Source organism: Neofelis nebulosa, chromosome 3 (genome assembly GCF_028018385.1).
Source record: "Neofelis nebulosa isolate mNeoNeb1 chromosome 3, mNeoNeb1.pri, whole genome shotgun sequence".
Taxonomy (NCBI): Eukaryota; Metazoa; Chordata; class Mammalia; order Carnivora; family Felidae; genus Neofelis; species Neofelis nebulosa.
This window is the reverse complement of record NC_080784.1, coordinates 163,771,035-163,796,638: the sequence shown is the minus strand read 5'-3', so window position 1 is coordinate 163,796,638 and position 25,604 is coordinate 163,771,035. Positions and strand designations below refer to the sequence as shown.

At 46.4% G+C, this 25,604-nt stretch overlaps 1 protein-coding gene across 6 annotated transcripts in view; it reads left to right on the top strand.

Annotated features, from left to right (window-relative positions):
- The window catches only part of PDGFRA (platelet derived growth factor receptor alpha), a 51,512-nt gene extending 26,447 nt beyond the window's left edge, over positions 1–25,065 (top strand). For all 6 annotated transcript variants that reach the window (XM_058722564.1, XM_058722567.1, XM_058722569.1 and 3 more), the window contains exons 10-23: positions 1,356–1,549; positions 2,315–2,409; positions 2,615–2,747; positions 5,170–5,274; positions 5,664–5,774; positions 6,633–6,786; positions 7,563–7,729; positions 10,044–10,159; positions 10,496–10,618; positions 12,641–12,752; positions 14,007–14,106; positions 14,223–14,328; positions 15,865–16,106; positions 21,969–25,065. In XM_058722564.1, the coding sequence (XP_058578547.1) occupies positions 1,356–1,549; positions 2,315–2,409; positions 2,615–2,747; positions 5,170–5,274; positions 5,664–5,774; positions 6,633–6,786; positions 7,563–7,729; positions 10,044–10,159; positions 10,496–10,618; positions 12,641–12,752; positions 14,007–14,106; positions 14,223–14,328; positions 15,865–16,106; positions 21,969–22,116 (1,906 nt within the window). In that variant the 3' untranslated portion in view covers positions 22,117–25,065. The remainder of the gene's footprint in view (positions 1–1,355; positions 1,550–2,314; positions 2,410–2,614; positions 2,748–5,169; positions 5,275–5,663; positions 5,775–6,632; positions 6,787–7,562; positions 7,730–10,043; positions 10,160–10,495; positions 10,619–12,640; positions 12,753–14,006; positions 14,107–14,222; positions 14,329–15,864; positions 16,107–21,968) is intronic.
- Positions 25,066–25,604: the final 539 nt, after the last annotated feature.

Here is a 25,604-nt window from a genome sequence, read left to right as displayed (position 1 = left end):
AGGACTACAGCGATGAGAGGATTTTTACTATCCTGGCCCACTTCACCTTTCACTTCTTATATGGTGAACTTTATTTGCTATACAGGCTAGACTGGCATGGGAACGTAAATGAAAATAGTGCCCATGTGACTGCTCACGTCATTTGCCTGCCTGCTGTTTGGCAGGAGTTACCCCACCGGTTCCTCCTATACCCCCCATTTGTGAACCTTCCATGATGGGCACTTGAGCGACATGGTCACACTTTGACCCGTGGTGACTGGTTGTGTTCAGAAGCCTTTGCCTCGACTGTTTCTGCTGGAGGCTGAGACTCCTGGACCTTCCCCTTCTTGGGGCTGAGAGCCTGGACTTAGATTTTGATGAAAGCCGGAATCTAGGTCTCGTAACTCAGCCAGGGATCACTCCAAACCTTGCGACATCTCATGGGCTGTTGACAGTGCAAGTGGAGAGAAAAGGACAGAGCCAGGCTTTTTCAAGGGGTGGAAAATGGGGATGGTTAAACATTATTTTTTTCAAATTAATTTATTTATTTGAGAGAGTGAGTGGAGGAGAGGGGCAGAGAGAGAGGGAGAGAATCCAGAGCAAGCTCTACACTGTCAGCTCAGGGCCCAACTCAGGACTCCATCCCACAAACCATGAGATCATAACCTGAGCCTAAATCAAGAGTTGGACGCTCACCCGACTGAGCCACCCAGGTGTCCCTAAACATTCTTGAGGTGGAACTGTTCCGTTTGCTCATGGGGTCAAGACTTGGGATTGGTAGTTATATTTGATTGAACTTATTTCTACCTCGTGTGCTTCCTAACAGTCAACTTTTTTTTTTAATTATTTTTTTTTAAATGCTTTTATTTTATTTTTGAGAGAGAGAGAAAGGAGAGAGAGGGAGTGAGTGTGCCAGGGAGGGGCAGAGAGAGAGGGAGACAGAGGATCTGGAACAGGCTCCAGGCTCCATGCTGTCGGCACGGGAGCCCAATGCGGGGCTCGAACTCACGAACTGTGAGACTATGACCTGAGCTGAAATCGGATGCTTAACCGACTGAGCCACCCAGGCGCCCCTATTCTTTTTTTTTTTTTTTTTTTTTCGTTTAAATTTAAATCCAAGTTAGTTAACTTGTAGGTTGACCTATGTGTAGGTTTCAACAGTTACCTTTCATTTATCCACCTACAGGTTATTCTCTCTTGGGCGTGTGCAAACAAGTTTTAGCGTTATTATGTGCCTAAAATGAGAAAGTCAACCTGTAGCACCCCCAAATGTAGGCAAGGTCGGAACTGCCTGTCACCTTAAAGGAGTCTCACTGCTTCAGTCACCTCCATTATCCCGATAATTGGCTCTACACTGATGTCCTCTTTCTCTCCAGATGTAATAACGAAACTTCATGGACGGTTTTGGCGAACAACATCTCGAACATCATCACGGAGGTCCACCGCCGGGACAGGAGTACTGTGGAGGGCCGAGTGACGTTCACCAGAGTGGAGGAGACCATCGCCGTTCGATGCCTGGCCAAGAATCTTCTTGGAGCCGAGAACCGAGAGCTGAAGCTGGTGGCTCCCAGTGAGTTGCTCTTAGACATCAGCTCAGCCCTTCTTCCCTCAGCCAGAACCTCGAGTCCCAGATGGGGGTTCTAAAGGAATGAAGGCCCCAAGGCAGAAATTCAGCTCTGAATGCTCTCAAAGGGCCTTCTCTGGGCATCCATATGGGAGCCCTTTTCTTTCAGAGTTTGACCCCAAACTGCATCTCGCAGAAGCATCCTAGGCATTTTGCTTGTCTAACAGGAGAGCCGCTCAGTCTCTTTAGTCTGAGGGGGGGAGGGGAGGGGCGGTGAGGGGGAAGGAGGATCTTCTGCCTTGTTGCTCCTTACAACCCTTGAGACAGGTTGAATTCTTACAAATAATAATAATAATAATAATAATAATAATAATGAAGCCAGAAGTGATAGAAACACACTGCAGCCTTTCAAAATAAACTGAGCTTACACAGCATTCAGTGTCATTTGTCAGTCTTTATATTCCCAGTTCACATTCTGTCTAGAATGTTAATGCTGTGGCACACTTGGAGGAAGTATGGCATTTTGCGCAGTTTTGTGCACCTGCACGGAGTTGATTGAATTTTGTCCCTTTCTCTGCTAAGGGAAGAGACTGGACTGGTTTCATGAGCGTAGGTGATGGAGAGATGCTATCGCCCGTCCCTAAAATAAGCCAGGCAGCCTCCTGCTTTTCCACCAGCGGTGTGAGAGTTCCGGCCCAGGCACACCCCCCTCGCCTTCCTGCGCTCTGGCACGTTTGTGCGAATTCTTCACCATGCCTCTTTCTCCTCCAGCGCTGCGTTCTGAACTCACAGTGGCAGCTGCAGTCCTGGTCCTGCTGGTGATTGTGATCATCTCCCTCATTGTCCTGGTTGTCATTTGGAAACAGGTAGATATTTTCTTCAGAGAACGAAAGATACGAACAAGGAGAAGCGCAATCTAGTTCCGTGCCTGGCACAGAGAAGGAGCTCGGTCGTTCCGTGTTGAACGAAAGTGTCGCTCGGTCCTACTGTGTGTGGTCGCCTTGCTGTAGTTAAGCTTTGGTGCCTTTGGACTTTGGTAATTCACCAGCTAGTTGTCCTGGTCGTTTACAGAAACCGAGGTATGAAATTCGTTGGAGGGTCATTGAATCGATCAGCCCCGATGGACATGAATATATTTATGTGGACCCGATGCAGCTGCCTTATGACTCTAGATGGGAGTTTCCAAGAGATGGACTAGTGCTTGGTAAGCGCCTACCCGGCTGATCTCCCAAGACTCCCTTTTGATTTCTACGTAACTTTACTTTTTATAGCCTTGTGCAGGAATAAGGGATCTGGGCTTGCTTAGCAAGAGCTAGGCAATGGAAGTTGGCCGTCGGAAGTATTTTTGTCTTGAAAATGAGTTAATTGCATCACCGCAGTAGTTTTGGGTTTTTTTTTTTTTTTTTTAAATCTTGTCCTGTAGCAAATTATGGTTAAAGAAAATTTTACAAGAGGAGAAGAGAATATGAGGAGGTTCTGCCAAAGGTAACAAGCAAAATGGCTTTGCTTTGGGAATGACACAAATTGAAAATGAGGCGAATTTCAGTGACCGAAAAGAGATGAGAAACGAATGAGGACAACCACAAAGGGTATTTTAATCCAGTACATTCTGAGGATGTATTAGATACTTCTTTAGAATATACATATTTAATAGGTACTTTTTTGGGGGTGCTCGGGTGGCTCAGGCAGTTGAGTGTCTGACTCTTTGATTTCGGCTCAGATCATCATCTCAAGGTTCGTGGGTTCGAGCCCTGCATCGAGCTCTGCGGTGACCGCCTGGAGCCTGCTTGGGATTCTCTCTCTTCCTCTCTCTGCACCTCCCCTGCTCTCTCTCTCTCTCTCTCCCTCTCTCTCTCTGTCTTTCAAAATAAATAAAGTAGGTACTTTTCAAAGCAGAACGTGTAAAAATAATCAAGCCAACTTCTCACAAACTTTTCAACTATTGCAATCTTGAGCTGAGACCAACTACATGAAGTTTTAGTCCAAGGGTTTTTTTTTTTTTTAATTTTAAGTCATATTCAGAATGAATGAAAACAAGACAAAGACAAATGAAAGAGCTAGAAGTTGTGTCATCAGGAATATGCTAACGGTATGTACTTCGGAGGATGCCAGAGGCAGTGTTTAATTATCCACTTGTCTCATTCCAGAGTATGGCAAGGTTAGGTCTTCTTAGAGACTTACTTAAGCTGAAATCAAATATGGTGTCCTAGCTACTTCCAAGTTCAAATGTTACAGCTGGGAATTTAGCTTTCTTTATTATCTCTCTCTGCTGCCAGTCCCACCCCACCACCACCCCCTAATTTTACAAAATGGAGCGAGGAACTTAAAAGTAATAAAATGTGGTGGAAAAGGGCGGCATCCCTAATATGCTAAGAGGCATTTCTATGTCTCTCTCTGCTTCTGTGTATTTCCAGGTTGCTAGGGAAGCAGTACCTTTCCGGGTGCAGCTTCCGACAATGAAAACATTCAGTCAGGGTTGCTGCTGGCCGGGGCGCCTGGGTGGCTCAGTAGGTTAAGCATCCAATTCTTGACTTCGGCTCAGGTCATGATCTCATGGTTTGTGAGTTCAAGCCCCACCTTGGGCTCTATGCTAACAGTACAGAGCCTGCCTGGGATTCTCTCTCTCTTTCCCCCTCTCTCTGCTGGCACGTGTTTCTCTCTCTCTCTCTCTCTCACAAAATCAATAAACATTAAAAAAAAAAAAGAGTTACTTCTGGCTATTAGTCCCTTATGAGCTGAGTCTTTTCCTGGTTTGGCTCTGCATGGTGGGGCTGGCCACTCTGGGAAGCATTCCTTTTTAGACTGCGAGCTCTTTGGGGGCACCTGGGTGGCTCAGTCGGTTAGGTGTCTGACTTTGGCTCAGGTCATGATCTTGCATTTGTGGATTCAAGCCCCGCGTCGGGCTCTGTGCTGACAGCTCAGAGCCTGGAGCCTGCTTCCGATTCTGTGTCTCCTTCTCTCTTTGCCCCTCCCCGCTCGTGCTGTCTCTCTTTCTCTCTCTCTCTCTCAAAAAATAAAATAAAACCTTAAAAAAAATTTAGACTGTGAGCTCTTTAAGAGTGGGGACAGCGGCTTCCATTTCCTTTTGCTCCCAGGGCGTGTTTAGCCTTTGTTGTGCCTGGGCTTTCTGACAAGAAGGCAGCTAGGACACCAGCCTGAAGTTTACTTCGTCATTCCTCGGAATCAGCGATATCTTGAATGCTGCAGTCTTTCCAGTGGATAAGGACTTATTGATGCAAAAGATGCCTGTGGAGAACAGAAGGGTAGCGAGGCAGGGGGTTTTGGGTGAGAGCCACAGAAAACGAGCACATGGGAGCCTGCAGTCTGGCCCAGCGCTGGAGCTAGCCGACAGGATGCTCACCCCAGGGAGAGCTGCACCCTCCTTATTCCTCCCTGCGTTTTCCTTTTCCTTGCAAATGTTATTTGACAAAAGCAATCGTGCTAATGTCCTTCCCCGTGGGTTCGTGGGTTCGGTGCTGGTCTTGACATGGTGACTAGGAGGAATCACTATGCTTACTCCACGCTGGAAGAATGCCCCCGTTGTGCCCCCGCGAACGCTGGCCATGGGGGATAGAACTGAGGGGACGCCACCGTCTGCCTGAGTTAGTGGTTCTGATTGCCCACAGGTCGTATCCTGGGATCTGGTGCGTTCGGGAAAGTGGTCGAAGGAACTGCCTATGGATTGAGCCGGTCCCAGCCTGTCATGAAAGTAGCAGTAAAGATGCTAAAACGTAAGTGCCCCATCCTGGGATTTCTTCGAAAATGGAGATAGTAAGTGAATCGCTCCAAACCCCACAGCCAGTAAATGCCAAACTTAGGACTAGATCTTGGTTCTTTCGACTCTAGGTTTCATGGGTAGTTAGACTCTTTTCTCAGTCGGGTTATTTAAATTATTCTTGTTGCCTGTATGTTGGAAAATCAAGAGTTGTTATTTTTGGAACTTCTTTTTTCCCTGAAGACTTGGGATTAGTTATCAGAGTCTAGACCAAGTCACTGTGTGTTTCTCTTTTAGACCCTTCGCTAAATAAAATGATATCCAATCACAGGATTAAAGCCATGTTGCTGGCTTTTTCTGGGAAGTAAATCAGTTGAACTGATACGTGATTTATTTCTTCAACAGCCACAGCCAGATCCAGTGAAAAACAAGCTCTCATGTCAGAACTGAAGATAATGACTCATCTGGGGCCCCATTTAAACATTGTGAACTTGCTGGGGGCCTGCACCAAGTCAGGTAGGTTTCTTGACCTGGGAGTAGGGATCTTTTATAGATCTATAGTTGGGAAGACTGCCCAGGATTTTTTTTTTTTTAATGTTTATTTATTTTTGAGAGAGAGAGAGAGAGAGAGAGGTGCAGAGAAAAAGGGGAACAGAGGATCCAAAGCAGGCTTTGCACTAACAGCAGAGAGCCTGACGTGGGGCTTGAACTCACAAACTGTGAGATCAAGACCTGAGCTGAAGTCAGACGCTCCACCGACTGAGCCACCCAGGAACCCCCTTTTTTGTTTTTGTTTTTTAAAGTTTACTTATTTTGAGGCAGAGAGAGAGAGAGAGAGAGCCTCCCAAGTGATCTCATGACTGTGAGATCATGACCTGAGCAAAGTCAAGAGTCAGATGCTTACCTGACTGAGCCACCCAGGCTCCCCTGTCCAGACTTTTTAATTTTATTATTGTTTTTAATTTTTTTTTTTAACGTTTTATTTATTTTTGAGACAGGGAGAGACAGAGCATGAACGGGGGAGGGTCAGAGAGAGGGAGACACAGAATCCGAAACAGGCTCCAGGTTCTGAGCTGTCAGCACAGAGCCCGACACGGGGCTCGAACTCACGGACAGTGACATCGTGACCTGAGCCGAAGTCGGACGCTTAACCGACTGGGCCACCCAGGCTCCCCTGTCCAGACTTTTTTAAACCCTCCTTCTCTCCCTGCAAACGTGCCCACAAGTGTAAGTCCGTGAATGGAGTTGCCTGGATTCCACTGAATGGAAGCTCATTGTTTTTGAGCGATATCTCTCGCCAGCGTGAACAGCATTTCATGACTTTTCTCTTCTTCATTTTCATACCCATTTCTAAACTGGCCTTGGTTCCCACAGGCCCTATTTACATCATCACGGAGTACTGCTTCTATGGAGATTTGGTCAACTATTTGCATAAGAATAGGGACAGCTTCCTGAGCCGACACCCAGAGAAGCCAAAGAAAGAGTTGGACATTTTTGGGCTGAACCCTGCTGATGAAAGCACACGGAGGTGGGTGCAGAGGGACACGTTGCCGTGAATCGTTGTGTTACAATTGGGGAGAACCCACGTCGCGATAGAATCCGCGTCTGCAGATTCAGGGCCGGCAGGTGGCAAGAGTCCAGCTCCCCTGCCCATCATCCCATGGTGGTGACACGTGCTGGTACATCCCATGACACGGTGCTGGTGTTTTGGACCAGATATCACCTGAGGAGGCCTAACTGAAAGGTTTGAATGGAAGCAAAAGTTGGACTCATTCTGGGGGCCAGTTTGCTGTTTTTGTGTGTTCCACTTAAGACCCGTAATTGCAGCTATAAATCAAGCCAGTGGTAGTGATCGTAACTGCAGGAACTTACAGGAGGCTATAAAGATCTCTGTAGATTTCAAGTTCCGTAAGATCAGAAAGTACAAGTTCCCTTTGTATCGAATTACTCGACGGACACCAAACTGGCACTGAATTTATGGAGTAGCAGGAAACGTCTGCCCGAGCCATGTGGTCGTGTGGTCCGGGTTTGTGGCCTGTTTATTGTAAAACGGAGCAAGAATAAGGACAGACACACCTGAGTAGATGATCCGTGTGTTTGTGTGATTACTGATTAATGCTCATCTCATCTACCAGACCACCCCACGTGAAGGGTACACATTGGTTTTGCTTTTGCTCACCCCGGCCGCCCCCCTACTCACCACACTACCTTGCACGCAGTAGGCACCTGGTCGTCCCCTACTGAATGTTGAATGACCACCCCCGAGGGGCACCCTGAATCAGGTTTCTTTTTCTGTTTTTACAGTTATGTTATTTTATCTTTTGAAAACAATGGTGACTATATGGACATGAAGCAAGCTGATACCACACAGTATGTCCCCATGCTGGAAAGGAAAGAGGTTTCTAAATACTCAGACATCCAGAGATCGCTGTATGATCGCCCGGCCTCGTATAAGAAGAAATCTACGTCAGGTAAAAGTGTCAGTGTGTCCTCTTTGCCTCTTCTAGTGCCTTAACGATTCAGATATCCCCTGCTCTCCGCAAGTTTTGTTCGTGCCACTCTGCTTTTATGAAAGGCCCACGTGAGTATTTGTTTTCGCTTGCCGAGAGAAATCAATCCAAAGAGGATTTGCTTCTTTGCTTTATGCCCTTTTGGCTTGCAGAGGGTTTCATAGGCATGCTCTACTTTCGGATAGTGGTAAATTCTCAGAGGAAGGTGAGCAGGTGGGGTAAGTCAGACTGTGAGGCTGTGGTCCCTAAATGCAGGTTTGCACAAGTGGGTCTGTGACGTGTCTTCAGAACATTCTGGGCTATGACTTGAAAGGAAGAACAAGAATAAAGACAAACTTAATGCAATGCATTTTCATACTTGAAATGTAAAACTTCTAAGGAATTATTTATTCTGATATAACGATCTTCCTTTCTTTGGTGTTAGTGTGTGTGTGTGTGTGTGTGTGTGTGTGTGTGTGTGTGTGTTTTAATGAAAGTATGGGGATAATTGATGTCTTTTTTTCCCCCTCAGTGCCCTTACTTGGTAAATTTAAAAGTTGACTACCTTATATTGGTTCCCAATAGTATTTAAAAATTTTTAATCACATAAGTCTCTGATATCGATGAGTTCAGTAGCCCTTGTTTTTGGCTTTGCTAATATCCACTTTGTGATAGAAGCTGGAAGGTAGACAATTTAAGGTTATATTTTCTGACAAGGGTGTTGAGTGTTTGTACTGAACGTTGTTTGAAGGAAGATCCCGTCTAATCTTTCAAAACAGATGAACATGTGGCATAGTGGCATTGATTTGTGAACTCCAGGGAGCCTAACCGATGCCCATAGCAGATGGACTACCCCACTTCTGCTGCGGGGAGACCCTTCCAGGTCCCCGTCTAATCCCAGGCTTGGAGTGGGGAGGACGTCCTGCTGGGTCTGAGGTTGACCAGTCCCTCGATTTTGTGTTCCTGGGTCTGGGCCCTCCCCTTGGTCAATGCAAAAAAATGTTGAGCTGCCATGGAAATTATTTTGTAAATCACTGATATGCTCTGCATGCTTGCGGGGTTCTTCAGTGAAAGGTACAAATCCATTTAAAAAAAGAATGTGCTTGTTTTGCAAAGCTCCATACATGAGAATATTTTCCATTGCTGCAGTTCCAAGTTCCATTCACTCCTCATTGCCAAATGGGGGAATTTCCAAGCCCTTTTAAAAGATTAGCCAATGAGAGCTGTCAGAACAGTGCTTCCTCTCCCCTCCGGTATTGTTAAAAATAGTTTACATTGCTTCCCAGGCTGGACCTGGCTCCAGATGTCAGGGGAACCTGATTCATGCTCAGCCCGGGCCCTGTTGGCAGGCACGCCCCTGATTTCTGGCCTTCTCCTGGCTGGCTGGAAAAATATGAATGGTTGCACTACTCTTCACTTGCCTGAAAGCGTTCAAAAAGAAATGAGAACGGCTGGCCTAGATTACCTCCTTCCTCGAAAACCCTGGGACCCTTCCAGAGGGGACTAACTGGGCAAAGTGGACAAGTTGCAAAAGGAACTAAACGCAGAGTCAATGGCACTGACCTTTAAGATCGTTCCCTCTAGGGAACTGGGGCTTGCTTTAATACAAGAAAGAAGCCAAATACTATGAAGGTGGCTTTAACAAGAAAAGAGACAGGCAATTCTTAGAAGCTACTTTTTTTTTAAATGTTCATTTATTTTTTAGAGAAAGAGAGAGAGACACACACACAGAGTGTAAGTAGGGGAGGGGCAGGGAGAGAAGGAGACACAGAATCCATCCAATTGAAGCAGGCTCTAGGCTCTGAGCCATCAGCACAGAGCCTGACATGGGGCTCGAACTCACAGACCGTGAGATCATGACCTAAGCCAAAGTCAGATGCTTAACGGGCTGAGCCACCCAGGCACCCCAGAACCTACTTTTTCGAAGGGCCCTCATGTATATTCATCACGTAAGATTTAAAGGTGACTATGTGACTTGCTAACTAAGGTTGAAAAAAGAAATATAGGAGGCAAACAACAAAATATGTGTGAGACCCCATTAGACTGGTCCCTATGGACACACACACACACACACACACACACACACCCCAGATATATATTTCTGCAGGCATACTTCTTTCTAATGGTAGAACCTCTGTGTGGTTTGCATCCCCACCTGCGAGGTCTGGAAACACTATAGGAAAATAATTTTAGATTTGTTCTTTGGACAAGCCTGCGCAGCCCTGTGGGAGAGCCCCCCATGGGTGACGTTTCACGCTGTCCTCCGGCACCAACACACTTAATTCCTTTCCTGCAGACTCGGAAGTCAAAAACCTCCTTTTGGACGATAACTCAGAAGGTCTGACTCTGCTGGATTTGTTGAGCTTTACCTATCAAGTGGCACGAGGGATGGAATTTTTGGCTTCCAAAAATGTGAGTATGTTCCCGGAACGGAGTTCTCTGTAGATCCGGGCCTGGAGCGTGGTAGGCCTGGCAGAGGCTTGTAGCAACGGCTGCTTCTCCCTTCCCTTTCCCCGAAGTGTGGCAGGGCGTCCGGTCTCGTCAGGCGTCTACTCTGCTCCAGAGCCTTCTCCTTCGTGGGGGTGGCCGGGATGAGAGCCTGCAGGCCGTGAGCTCTTTGCTCCAGGACAGCCTCCCTGAGGTGTCCCGGGCAGCCCCAAGCACCACCACGAAGTGGCCAACCTTGCAGGGGTGAGGTGGTCTGGCGGCAGATGGACAGACTCTGTTGTTTCTTCCCTTCCCACACAGTGTGTCCACCGGGACCTGGCTGCTCGCAACGTCCTCCTGGCGCAAGGCAAAATCGTGAAGATCTGTGACTTCGGCCTGGCCAGGGACATCATGCACGATTCAAACTACGTGTCCAAAGGCAGCGTACGTGCTCTTTCCCCCCGTTTGACTCACTCACCTTTCCTCACTGAAGCTCTGAAACTAGGCATTGCTTCTGGCCATTCAGTGTGCATATTTGTTGTTAAATATTAAAAAAAAATTTTTTTAATGTTTTATTTATTTTTGAGAGAGAGAGCATGAGCAGGGGAGGGGCAGAGAGAGAGGGAGACACAGAATCCGAAGCAGGCTCCAGGCTCTGAGCTGTCAGCACAAGAGCCCTACACAGGACTCAAACCCACGAATCTTGAGATCATGACCTGAGCCAAAGTTGGACGCTTAACTGACTGAGCCACCCAGGTGCCCCTTAAACATTTTTTTTAAAGTCAACTTATTTGAGAGAAAGAGAGCATGTACACATGTGCAAGTGGGGGAGGGGCAGAGAGAGAGAGAGAGAGGGAAAGGGGGAATCCCAACGAGTCTCCATGCTGTCAGAGCAGAGCCCAACGCCGGGCTTGATCCCATGAGATCATGACCTGAGCCGAAGTCAAAAGCCAGACGCTTAACCGACTGAGCCACCAAGGCATCCCCAGCGTCCATATTTTAATGTGGAGCCCACAAGATTCACGAATGGGCTCCTGGGACCAATACGGAAAGCACAAAGTCTGCAGCCAGACCGCCTGGGTGTGAGTACTGGTTCCAGCGCTTACTACTGTGGGGATTTGGGGCAAGTGACTTGACCATTCTGTATCTTGGTTTCCCTATCGGTCACAGTGACCTGATAATAGTACCCATCTCCTGGGTTGCCTTGGGTGATTCAGTCGGTGACTCTAAGTCAAATGCTTAGGGCAGTGCCTGGCACATACGAGCCCTCAGCAAGTGTTAGCTATTAATGTGTAGATCATGTGTGCCTGTGCACCTGCATTCATTTCCAAAGAGAGCATCTTTAACTTTTATCAAATTTGCAAACGGTGTCTGTGACCCCTAAAATGTTGCGACCCTATGAGTTAATAGATCTTAGAAGCACGATTTCCTTAAAGATGGTCTTTCTCCCCATCCCTTCTACCTCTAAGCAGATGTAGTAATTTAGGATACATTTTCCACTTGTAGGGACAATTCCAAATCACCCCACTGCACTAGTTGTGAGACAGCATGGGGTTGCTGTGCCCACCCACAGAAGGCCACTGGTCTGTGTCCAGGCTCCATGTGAGACCAGCTTTAGGTACCCTGAACAAGTCAGTGGACTTTGGTGGAGCCTATTTCTCACCTGCCTAAAAAGTTGGGGCGCCTGGGCGGCTCAGCGGGTTAAGCATCTGACTTCAGCTCAGGTCATGATCTCACAGTTCTTGGGTTCGAGCCCCGCGCTGGGCTCTGTGCTGACTGCTTAGAGCCTGGAGCCTGCTTTGGATTCTGTCTCTGTGTCTCTCTGCCCCTCCCCCACTTGGGCTCTGTCTCTCTCTCTCTCAAAAATAAATAAACGTTAAAAAAAAAAAGTTGATGAATCTGTGCTCTCCCCATGAATTTCAGAAGGCTGAAGGATGCTAATGTGGTTCCTTTATATTGTATATCTGCTTCAGTCTTAGTATTTCCACTGGAGTTTGTACAGCCTCCCAAAAGAAGCTGCAAAATTATCATAACGTCATATTTATAGTGATAGGAAATGAATTTCTTAAAATTCAGTAATGTAATTGGTTCTCAGATCACTGGATCTGTTTCGAATTTTGTTCCTAGGAACACCGGCAAATAGGAGAGACTGGTCCAGTCAGGGCTTTCGCTTTTTGGGTAAAACATTCAGGATTCAATATTTTCAAATGTTATTCCTTGGGAGGACCTAAGAGGCCACATCAACTATCCATCATTCATGAAATATTTATCGAGTACCCACCAGGTGCCAGGCACTCTCACGAGGGTGGAGAACACAGCCCTGGACAAAAAAACACAGGGAGATACTTACATGGACAAGGTTCTCAGTGCAAGTTATTATTAGTCCAAAAAGGACCCCTACTATTTCCGCTGCTGTGGGTCATTGGTGCGTATGCTGGATTTAATTTCCTCCCTCCTTCCATGCAGACCTTTCTCCCCGTGAAGTGGATGGCTCCTGAGAGCATCTTCGACAACCTCTACACCACGCTGAGTGACGTCTGGTCTTACGGCATTCTGCTCTGGGAGATCTTTTCCCTTGGTACGGGCCTGACGTCTCTGCTCGCTTGGGTCGTTTTGGAAAAACACTGGGAGGGAAACACTGTGTTTTCCAGGCTCCAGGGTGTTAACAATGTTAAGATACCTGCTGTGAGTCAAGGGCACTGCGGCAGATTAAATCATACATTGAGCACTTCTGGTGTCAGGAGTATGCCCGTGCAGACAGCCAGGAGTTTTGGGGGGCTGCACCCTCACGTCTGGCCTTTGCCCCCCCCCCGCCTCCTTTGGGCTGTGCTAGAATGACTTTCTCCCACTAGAGATGTTCCTGAGGACACCCACTCCCCAGCTGCTTTTTCACAGGGTCTTTGGGTTAAGTGGGTTCACCAGTGGTGATCGAGGCTCAGGTGAAAAGAAGTATGGCCAGGAAAAGAGTGTGATTCCCCTTCCTGATCATCTCTCTGGAGGAGAAGAGCCTCCTAGTCATTGGGTTAGTCAGTCACCAGGTCCCAAACAACACAGGTACCCTGTGCTGCCAGGTGAGGGCCCTGAGGGAGGAGTGATTCATGACCCTGACCTCTGACAGTTTATCTCGGATAAGATAAGACTTACACATAGCAATAAACGGGGTGGTTCTGATTAAAATTGTAATGGAAGAGAAAAGGGGAAGGAGTTTTGGGGTAGTTTTGGAAGGCTTTAGAGAGGAAACTAAGCTTGTTCTGACTGTGGCCATAAAAATGGAAATGTTTCATGAATTCTGTTATCTTAATGTGGTAGTAAAGGGTTTCTTCCCTGCCTGGTCTCCTTTTTCGATCCCATTTGTCCCTGCTTGGATGTCACTGCATCATCCCGGTGTGTGGCTTAACTGAGGCTCACAGTCTACTAAAAGCAGAGAATCACCTAGATATTTCAAGCCTCAGCTTTGACTTTTGCTCTAATTATTAAACATTTTTGGTGAGAATGATTTTTTTTAAAAATTTTGTTGGCTTTAGTGATTGAGAATTTCTCTTCCTTTTCTATTTTGCTTTGTATGTGTAGATCCAGGGATCAGAAACATTGAAAAACACTTGTGTGCTTTTCCTAAGATGTAGCGTCTTTGCCTAGGGTGTCTGGACTTGACCAACCCAGAAGTCCTGGTTACCTTTACGATTCCGGGCAAGCCCGTGAAGTCAAGGAGATGGTAACCCTTCAGTTCCTTGCAAGAACCAGAAGTCCAAGTGGGGATCCCCAGATGTGTCCCCGAGTGTCTCAGCAGTGTAACGCACGCTCGTTAATCCTGGTTGTTCCCTTTGGTTTTCAGGGGGCACCCCGTACCCTGGTATGATGGTGGATTCCACTTTCTACAACAAGATCAAGAACGGGTACCGGATGGCCAAGCCTGACCACGCCACCAGCGAAGTGTGAGCCCCCTCCCCATCTCGTGCGCCTTGCGTTCATGCCCAGCGGGCGTGTGGGGTGGGGCGGGGGTGCCCTGACACTTCTCCCTGTGCCCACTCGGAGTTGTGTGCTTCCGCAGCTATGAAATCATGGTCAAGTGCTGGCACAGTGAGCCGGAGAAGAGACCCTCCTTTTACCACCTGAGTGAGATTGTGGAGAATCTGTTGCCGGGACAATATAAGAAGGTTTGTCTGGGCCCCTCCAAGCTGGGCAGAACGGCATGGGCAAAAAGGGAGAAGTCAAGAGCAGGCAGTCACGCGAGTGAGCAGCACAGTTCAACGCTGTTTTAAAGGAACGTTTCCAAAGGGGGAGGAAGATTGTTTGATCCAGTGGCCAGGGCTTTCATGGCGTGCTCCCCCGGCCCCTGGTAGCGACGATGAATGAAAACCCTCCCCTCTCCTCAGGGCTCCCCTTTTATCTCAAGTGTACGACACCTGTAAGCACTTTATTCTCCAGATGTTTGAGTATCTGAAGCTACCGTGCAGTTAGATGTCTCAGGGCATCCACAGCCATTAAATCGCTAATTTGAATGCACTTAAATCCATGTGAAATTGGCTTTCACCAGCTGACTGGAAGGAACAACCTCAGCTGTTATCTGTGGCTCCAGCTGGTTTTTTGCGGAATAGGAAGCATTGTTCAAAGGAACAAATGTAATTTCATGGAGCAAAGCAGGATATGTTAATAAATGAAACAACTTTCTGCCGAGATGCTGTGAAGGAGCCCCAGACACAGTTGTATAATCAATGCAATTTCTAAGATTCAGGTTCGTCAGTATGTAGAGTCTTCATATTTATTGCTTGTCCTTCTCATAGAGGAGCAGCGTTAGGTCGTTGCATGCTGAACTGGGCGTTAAATACTTGTGTCTATTGATTATCTCACTGCCCGTTACAACTCCCATAAGTGAGGCAATGAGGAGGCAAAAGGAAATTAATGGTGGCTCAGTCAAAGATGCCCTGGCTGGTTAAGTAAGAATATATGGGTGGAAAGAGACTGGAATTGGTCTGGAAAATGAAGTCTTTTTAGATCCAAGTTCTGTAAGTTTTGAGTTAGATTTCTCCAACGTTTAGGGATCAGGAAGGTTTCAGAGGTGGTGCTTTCAGTGGAAGTCCTTGTCCCCTCTTATTGAGACCCATCCAAGCCCTGAAGAGACTATGTATTGGGACCAGAAGGCTCCCTGCTAGTCCCAGAGAAGGGAGTGTGTGTGCATGGAGGTGGGTGGGGACACAGTCATAGCTACCGACTCAGTGAAGGGGTTCATTGTATCTTTTTTTAAACAAGTTTATTTGGAGGGCGACAGAGAGAGTGGGGGAGGAGCAGAGGGAGAGAGAGAGAGAGAGAGAGAGAGAGAGAGAGAATCCCAAGCAGGCTCAGTGCTATGCGGGGCTCAAACTCAATAACCGCGAGATCATGACCTGAGCCAAAACCAAGAGTCAGTCGCTTAACCCGCTGAGCCACCCAGGTGCCCTTGGGGCTCATTGTATCTTAAGGAGAATGAGAGATCCCATTGGTAGGATGGCAGGAGATCTCTGCCATCAGTGGTCCTTCCCCCGTGTCCCACATCCCTGGGATGTGACAGTTGACAGCTGACTCTCCTTCAGTTGTCTCAACCCCGCATCTGTGCGGTAGCTTGGAAACACAGACGGTTAAATAATAGTTCTGAGTGTCCTTTCTGCAGTTCAGTGGGTGACACTTGGTTAACCATGTGAAACGCATATCTGCAGAGCTACGAAAAGATTCACCTGGACTTCTTGAAGAGCGACCACCCTGCTGTGGCGCGCATGCGCGTGGACTCGGACAACGCCTACATCGGCGTCACCTACAAACACGAGGAAGACAAGCTGAAGGACTGGGAAGGCAGCCTGGACGAGCAGAGGCTGAGTGCAGACAGCGGCTACATCATCCCTCTGCCTGACATCGACCCTGTTCCTGAGGAGGAGGACCTGGGCAAGAGGAACAGACACAGGTAGGGCCTCTTGCAGAGCTCCCCTCCGCCCCCCAGCTCACCTGAAGGAGGGGAGCCATTGCCCTGGCGACATCAGTGTATCTGTTCGAGGGGAGCGGTGGCAGAGCCTCCGAGGGGTCTGTTTCCATATGTAAATGCTTCCCAGATGCTCCTCATACCTGCCCCGTGGGGCTGGGGGAGGTATAGGGCAGGCAGGGTGGAGAGTCTTTGACCAGAGTCCTCAGGTGTTTTGATCAGACTGTCGCAGCCACTCTGATTATTGAGATGCTAGAAGCCTCTCTTGCTGTTTTCTGCACTGGTCATGGAACGGAGGAGAGAGCTGAGAGAGAGGCCAGCTGGGCTATTTGATGCTTCATCGGTGGATCTTACCCCTAGCTGTAGGCTCGGATCACCTGGGGAGACTAGAAAACCGATCTACGCACATCACCCAGACCAACGAGTTATAATCTCTGGGAATGGGACCCGGGCGCTTCCTGGCTGATTTGTTCTTCCTTTTTAACTTTGTATAATGGAAGACTTCTAACGTGCCCGACTCAAGTTGTACAGTGACCTGTCAGTTAATCTGTCACCCGGTTTGAGCGTGCATGAACTCATGGCCAGAATGCATGAATCCACTACTACTCTCCTTGGATTATTTTGAAGCAAATCCTAGACATCGTGTCATTTCACCCGTAAATATTCCATCTTGGGTCTCTAAAAGATAAAGGCTCTATTTAAAAAATGCTTTAAGTTTATTTATTTTGCGAGAGACCGAGAACGCGAACGGGGGAGGAACAGAGAGTGAGGAGAGAGAATTCTAAACAGGCCCTACGCTGTCATCGTGGAGCCTGACCTAGGGTTCAGTCGCACAAACTGTGAGATCATGACCTGAGCTGAAAGCAAGAGTCAGGTGCTTAACCGACTGAGCCGCCCAGGCCCCCTATGACCCTATTGAAAGAAATAACTGGAATTATTAAAAATAACTTACGATGCCATTTTCTCACCCCTCCCCCACCAATTGACAATAAATTGTTAGGAGCATCAGATATCCAGTGGTCAAATCTCTCCGACTCTCTGATAAGTATTATTTTGCATTTGTTTTCTTCTAATTGAGATGCAAATTAAGAGTGACACATGGCCTTTAGTTGCTATGTCTCTATGCATTTGTCTTGCCTCTTTTTACCCACTTTGCATAGTGTTTGTGAAGGACCCGGAGCGTTTGGCCATCACGTTCTCCCGTTCAGAATTTTGTTGATTGCATCCCGTAGTGGGCCTTCATGTGCTTTATCTCCTGTATTTGTTGCAAACTGGTGGTCTAGAGGCTTGATCTGACTCAGGTTAGATTTTTTGGCATGTGTGCCTCAAAGATCGTGCTGTGTCCTTCCGTCGGGAGCTGCATGCTGTCCAGTGGCCTCCCCTTTTGTGACATCAACACCCATTGTTGATCATTACCTGGATCCATTAACTTACGACCAAAGCGATGCTAACACGCAGCCGGGACTAGAACCATTGGTTTGAACGTCCAGACGAGGGGACTGTGTCTTCGGCCTCCGCTGTCTTTGCAGGGTCCTTGAACAGAGGCAGATGAAAGTGATGTGTCTCCTTTTTCCATCTTCATTGAGGATGTTTTTCTCCTTTCTTCCTCTTTTGGTTAGCTACATGTAATTATTTAGGCAGAAGCATATGGCATTATTATTTTGGAGGCTTGTGATTGTGACATCCCTTGCTGTTGGTGTGAACCAGGTAATTTAAAAAAGTATAATTGTGTTTTTTTGTTTTTGGAATGGGTTATGAGGATTGGAGATTGCGCAAAGCGCCCTGACTTACCTTTGCAAAAATACGTTTGTGTTGTTTTAGCGAAACGCGTCTCCAGCTTTTGGGGATCTGTGGTAGCCCTTGACCCCAGATCTGCCATCCATTTGGTTATTTTGTATTTGGGGGCTCTGAATAATATTTCAGTGACGAAAAAGTTTTGCTTCATTTTTTCTCTTTACTTATTTATTTTGAGAGAGAGAGAGAGAGCCAGTGAACAAGCTGGGAGGCACAGAGAGAATCTCAAGCAGGCTCCATGCTGTGAGCTCAGAACCCAAATGGGGCTCGAACTCACGAACCGTGAGATCATGCCCAAATCAAGAGTTGGACACTTAGCTGAGTGAGCTACCTAGGCACCCCAAAAGGTTTTGTTTCTAAATTAAGTTAGAAAGTTGTAGGGACTTTCACCATTCATGAGTTTGAGCCCCGTGTCGGGCTCTGTACTCACAGCACGGAGCCTGCTTGGGATTCTCTCTCTCCCTCTCTCTCTGTTCCTCCCCTGCTCTCTCTCACTCTCTCAGAATGAATAAACTTAAAAAAAGAAAGTCGTGTTGATAAATAACACAAGAAAGGTGCCCAGAACTTTTCTAGGCATATACCAAGCTGTAATGCAGAGTTTGACGTATATTACGTGGAGAGAACAATTCTAGTTGATAGAAAGTGGTTGTGTTAGATAATTAGAACTTCTGGAAGGGCAATACATTTGGTCTTCTAATTGTGCAGAGTATGTCTCAAATGACTACACCAGGTCAGGTGAAGCTGTGGTCCTCACAGATGGGCTGAGCACGGGGAATGTCTTGGTTAGCTTGGGCTGCCATAACACAAAATACCGTAGACTTGGGGGCTTAAACAATAGACATTTGTTTTCTCACAGTCCTGGAGGCTGGCAGTCCAAGATCAAGGTGTTGGCAGGTTTGATTTTTCCTGCAGCCCCCTTCCTTGGCTTGCAGATGGCCATCTTCTTAATCTGTCCTCTCATGGTCTTTTTCTGTGTGTGTATCACAGGTGTCTCTTCCTCTTACAGGGACACCATTTCTATTGGGTAAGAGCCCCACTTTAATGACCTCATTTAACTGTGATTACCTCCTTAAAGGCCCTATCTCCAAAGATAATCACAATGGGGATTAGGGCTTTCACATGTGAGTTTTGTGGGGAGGGGAGGGGGACACAGTTCAGCCTATCCTAGTGAAGGGGGATCCCAGGGCTGAGATGCTCTAGGTCTAGGAAAGCATGATGATCCTGTGGAATCTTCTTGGGCTCAGGGGGCTTGGCCTCGGGAGGGGAATGGGTATGAGAAAGACTGGGCCTTGCTTTCTGTAGAGGGTTTGGGGCTGCTGGGTCAGGAATATCAGGAGCCAGGCCCTGGGCCACAAGATGGGCACTGTGGCTTGGGACTCAAAAGTAAGCCCAGTCATCAGCTTTAGGACCACCATGAAGCCTGGCAAGCTGCAAGGATGATCTCGTGCCGAGTCTCTGTGGAAGTTAGCTTCCTCCACGCCCATACCCTTGCCTTCTCTCTGTGAGGTAGACTGGCTGAGAGAGGAGCATGTCAGGCCCAGGAGAGTCCGTGCAAGGGGAATGACTCCACTGTAGGACTCAGCTGTAGAACTTGCCCCCAAGGAGGGGACCTTAGTCCAAATCACGGCATCTAGAGCAGTCTCATAAATGCAGGTCCTGTCTGGGTTAGGGCCATCTCCAAAGGTTGACTCTGGCCTCCAGCTATTGGCCAGGGCCCCATGAACCGGGGCTGGCTTCCCAGAGAGAGAGGTTGTTGGGACAACATGGTTATCAAGACCAGCCAAGTGGACTTGGGGTTCACAGTGAGGCTCCAGGACCAGGGTGTAAGCCGAGGGGAGGGTAGAGTACAAAGTAAGAACAGAGACAGAAGCTCTCAGTCCTAGGGAAAGGCCCAATCTGTGGGGTTGTGAAAAGACACCTCAGTGTAGTCACCCTGCAGGTTCTAAGAACTCTCCAGACCACCTTTGGGATGGATGGCAGCAGACCATTTCACATGGGCTTCTATATGCCAGGCTCAGTTTTCTGCCTGGAAACTGAACTGACCTAGAGAGGAGGGGGAGAGGCAGAGGAGTCAGGCCTGGCCCTTCGGGAAGAAAACAGCCAGCAGGGCTGAGAGCCCCTATTGGGCACGTGTGTGAGACTGCTTCCTCTGGCTGGCCAGCCAATGGTATGGTTTCTGTGTTATGTCTACACTTGCAGCCCCACGGTGAGAGCAGACCGTCCTGCCTATCAGCAGATAACCTGCTTGTGGCAAAAAGATATATATAGAAATTTCGCAATCCAAGGCAGGATAATGATAAGGCGGTAAGAGTTCAGAGCCAGGAAGACAGGGAATCATGACGGGCTAGAGACTAGGGAGAATTATTTTTCTAAAACTCCTTGTGAGAAATTTTAAACGTTCAGAAAGATTGAGTGAATCCATCTACCACTTAGCCTTAGTAGTTGTTAACATTTTGCCATGTGTGGTTTATCTAACTATACATATATATGCATATATACGCGTATATACATATATATGTATATATATGTAGTTATACCTATGTTGTGTCTATACATAATATATAATAATATGTACTACATATTTTTTTTAAGTTTATTTTGAGAGAGAGCGAGCACATGTGTGAGCAGGAGAGGAGCAGAGAGGGGGGGGGAGAGAGAGAATCCCAAGCAGACTCCACACTGTCCGTGCAGAGCCCAGCGTGGGGCTCGATCTCATGAACCATGAGATCATGACCTGAGCCCAGATCAAGAGTCGGATGCTTAACCGACTGAGTCACCCAGGTGCCCCAATACTACATATTTAATAACATATGATATGTAAATATACATGTACCACATACACACCCCTACTTTTTTTTCCTTGCTAAAACATTTGAAACTCCTGCGAACATCTCCTAAGAATAAGGATACTCTCTCTCTTACATAATTATAACAGCATGATCACATGTGAGAAAATTAACAACTGTTTCCTGATATCTGATATTCAGGCCCTAATCAGGTAAGGATTTGAGTGATAACAATAATAATAATAGTAATAACTAATATTTATTGGACGCTTAGTATGTTGTAGGTCCTGTGCTCAGTGCTTTATGGTTATTATTTAATTTCCCTAACAGATAGGAATATTGTCAGGTGCTATTGTTATCTCATTTTATTTAATGTAATTTTTAAAAAGTTTTTATTTACTTATTTTGAGAGGGGGTATGAGCGGGAGAAGGGCAGAGAGAGAGGGAGAGAGGGAGAATCCCAAACAGGCTCCGTGCTTTCAGCACAGAGCCCGACTCAGGGCTCGAACTCATGAACTGTGAGATCATGACCTGAGCCGGAATCAAGAGTTGGATGCTGAACTGAATGAGCCATCCAGGTGCCCCTGTCATCCCATCTTATAAGCCAGGGAACAAGTTCAGGGAGTTAAGTGACTCATGTGACTCCTACAGCTACTAAGTGGTGGGTGATTCCAGACCTAAGGCTTTTTGACGATAGAACGCTCCCTTTCGGCCGCTACTCTAGTGAGTAAGGAGCCTTCACCCGCCTTCATGACTGGGGCCAGGGAACGTGGGGGGTAGGTATAAAGAGGAGGCGGAGGAAGGCATTCCAGGGGCGTGGGGTCAGATGCTGACAACACCATTTGGGTGCTCGGGAAATTTCACAGCAAGGGACTGGCTGGGCTGTGGTTTGCAGCTGATTTCATCCCCCTCTGTCTTTTGACCAGGCACTGCTTACTCTCTTTTCAACTAGGACTGCGTAGGGAAAGAATCGTGGCAGCGTGTTAGCAGCTCTGCTGAAAGATTTGACGGGAGAGAAGGAAGGTGGAAGGGTGAAGGTGACCTGGGGGTTCTTGGTTTTCCACTGGGCCCCCTGCAGTGTGGTGGATGATGACTAGCTGTCTGGCTTGGTGGCAGGATCTTGCCTAATTCGGTGGCCAAAGGATCTTGCAGAAAGAGCTCCTTTGCCTTTGCGGGGGGGGGGGGGGGGCGGCCACCTTAGTCAAACAACCGTGGTCTCGTCGGTCTGTACCTGGGCTTAACCTTTCCTACTCTCTCCCTCCACCAGCTCGCAGACCTCAGAAGAGAGTGCCATTGAGACAGGTTCCAGCAGCTCTACCTTCGTCAAGAGAGAGGATGAAACCATCGAGGACATCGACATGATGGATGACATTGGCATAGACTCCTCAGACCTGGTAGAGGACAGCTTCCTGTGACTGGCAGATTCAGGGGGTACCTTCCACTCTTGGAGCCACCTTGGATCCCCTTAAGAAAACCACTTTATTGCAATGCAAAGTTGGGGAGGAGGACTTGGACGATGTGTAAAGAGAAGTTCCCAGCCAAGGGCCTCAGGGAGCCTTCTAAATATGGATGAATGGGATATTTCGGAATGAACTTTCTTAGCGTTGCCCTCGCAATGCTTTAGTAGCATCTCAGCGGTGTGTGAAGTTTGGAGATAGATGGACAAGGAAATAATAGGCCACGGAAGGTGAACTTTGTGTTTCAAGGGCATTGGTGAGAGTCCAACATACACGATTTACATTTACGAGAAAACTCCAGCATTGTAATTATGTAAATAACTCTAACTGAGGATGTGTTTAGATTTCTATTAACTGTCTGCTCTGGACTTCTGAAGAGACCACTCAACCCATCCATGTACTTCCTGCTTGAAACCTGGTATCAGTTGCCGTTGAACTTTCCTGGGAAGTACATGCAAAACCACTTTTGAACCTTAAAAGGTACTGGTACTATAGCATCTTACTTTTTTTTTTTTTAGTGTTAAAGAGATAAAGAATAATAATTAACCAATCTTGTTTACTAGATTTGGGTCATTTAGAAGCCCAGCCACTCATTTTCATATTGTAATCTACTGTTATTCAGTAATGCTACATGTGTAATGTGTAACACGTTTTCCCTACCAAGAAAGCACAATTTAAAAAAAAGATTCTTACTAAGTAGGCGACAAGTTTGACAGTTTGTGACATTTATATCAAATAACCGATGTTTCTCTATAAAATATGGTAATAGCTTTAGTGGATTAAATTTAGTTGAACATAGAGAACAGTAAAAGTAGTGTCTTCCAGGAAGTCAGTGTTTTTAACTGTGTGCCGAATAGGTTCCCTAATCCGTTGTACTAAAAACAATTAACTGCCCTCTGAAGTAATGGGATTTGAAAGAAACAAAACCCCGAAATCCTAAATGTTCGCAATCTAAAGGCATAAGCCTATGCCTAACATGACTTGTCATGTTACTACCCAGTGGAAAATATAATCATCGGTAAAAAGACTGGATTTGCAGAGGTCGTTTTCATGCTTGGTGATAACTTTGGTGGATCCCCAAATCTGTGTTTTTAAAATTTTACAAACCCTAGAAGGGTCAGAAGGATGCCTTGAATATCAGCCCCCTTTCTTTCATCTCATACCCCAAAGAGAAATAGTTTGAAACTGTGAGAACATAAAGGCATTATTTAATGAATACTGCATGCGCATTAGCCTGGATCCTTGGTTCCCAAATGGGATCGCAACTGGGAACACCAGATTCTAGGTCCCCACCCCAGATCTTCTGAATTATTAAGTCTGGTCAGGAGTAGGAACCTGTCTTTTTATAAACTCCCTGGCTGTTTTGATTAGCCAGGTTTGGGCAACACCAGCTTAGGGTATAGGAAGTTGCCATGGGAAACAGATAATTTGAAATTTGGAACTAGGCTAGAAGTCAGCCATGCAGGAAGCCTACCATTTAAGTCCTTGGCTTTGGGTCAGTGATGTTTAATGCCATATATGTGGCAATTGCTGCCCTTAATTTAACTTTCCAGTCTTAGCTGAGGCTGAGGAAGCAAAATCTTGGTTTAGCAGGTCTTTCCAAAAGTAAAGACATTGCTCCCTACTGCATGGGGGACCTGAACTTGCCACCCGCCCCCCCCCCCCCCAGCCCCCCAGAGGCATGTACAGAAGTGATGCGATTCAGAGTGCCAGGTCTCTGTGTAACCAGGTTAATATTTTGGTGAAAACAAAAAAAACCCCTAAAAAGTTGTGCTGAAATTTTGGGGTGACATAGCAGGACACATTGTCACCTCCATCCAAACTGTCAGACGGATTGGGGTGGGTTCATTGGCATTCTCTGCATTTCTGCTTCATTGCTGACACCATATGAATGAAACATGGGCTGTGATCGCCGCAATCACCGTCCGTGCTCCTTGGAAGAGGTAGCAGCAGAAACAAGGTACTTGACTACCTAGTGGTATAATCTCAGTGCAAGCCCCAACTTTCTTACCCACCTTTTTCATACTAAGTGTGAAGACTGAGCCAGCTTGGCCAATTAAAAAAGAAAATCTGATTAGGTTCTGTAGAGCCAATTAGACTTGAAATACATTTGTGTTTCCAGAATCACAGCTCAAGGATTCTGTTTATCGCTCACTCTCCCTTGTACAGCCTTCTTTTGTTGGTGCTTTGCATTTTGATGTTCCTTTGAATTTTGTGTGACATCATGGGGCTGGATGAAAATTCTCAGACAAGCAGGTTCCAGTCCTAATGAATACTCCCACCTAAGTTTTTGTGTGACTGCATCTTATTTTTTTTTTTTAACAGTGTTTTCATTGTATCACAGACTTGTTTCCTTTTTGGCCTCCTGCAAAATCCCCAGATGAAAATTTGCCAATCCTTCCTGCTTTCTGTTTTTATGAAGACAATCAAAGCTGGCCTGAGAAACACAATTTGTGACTTTTTTTTAAAAGATCAGTGATGTCCTTAAAATGTGGTCTGCCAATCTGTACAAACGGTCCTATTTTTGTGAAGAGGGACGTGACATAAAATGATGTTATACATCAATATGTATATATGTATTTCTTTATAGACTTGGAGAATACTGCCAAAACATTTATGACAAGCTGTATCACTGCCTTTGTTTATATTTTTTTGACTGTGATATTCCCCACAGGCACATTAACTGTTGCACTTTTGAATGTCCAAAATTTATATTTTAGAAAAATAAAGAGAAAAATACATAAGTGTTTCCAAAACAGTGGTGTGGTGAATGTTTGTGAAGTAACTCAATAGGTAGGGTCTACTGATAAAAAATGTATTACAGAATGCCCCGTTCGTGTTTTTGTTTTAAAACATGTAAATGAAGATCTTTATATTTCAATAAATGATATATATAATTTAAAGTTACACTAAGGTCCCAGCATTTTTGTTTTTAGCTGAATCACATAAATTAAAGCAATCTTGTTCAATGCGCTTTCTGAACAGTATTTCAGTAGGGCTTCATATCGTGGTTTTGATGAAACCAATGGGAAATTTAAGATTTAAACGTTATTTGAGCGCGTTAGTTTTCAGACACAGCATTTAACTTAAAGATAACTGGCACTTGGCTCATCCTCAATCCTATTGTTTGTTTGTTTGAATAGCATTTTATTGCACCGTGTTTTTCTCCCCTGCAGGAGCACAGGAGTGCATTTGCAACATTCAAACATTGTAGGTGTGTGTGATACGAGCGATGAAAGGCTCTCTTCACTATATCTTCTTCCCTGTCCCTGTCCGGGTTCCCAGAGGCAGAATTGCATCTTTCATCTTTCCACCCTCCTCTCCGTGCATCTGCTTATGTATCCGTATATACATCTCTATTTTTGCTTCATGTTTTACCTAAATGGTATTTACTTTACGTAACGCTTTGTAAAGCGCTTTTTTTTCCCTTTTTTAAAATCGGCTTT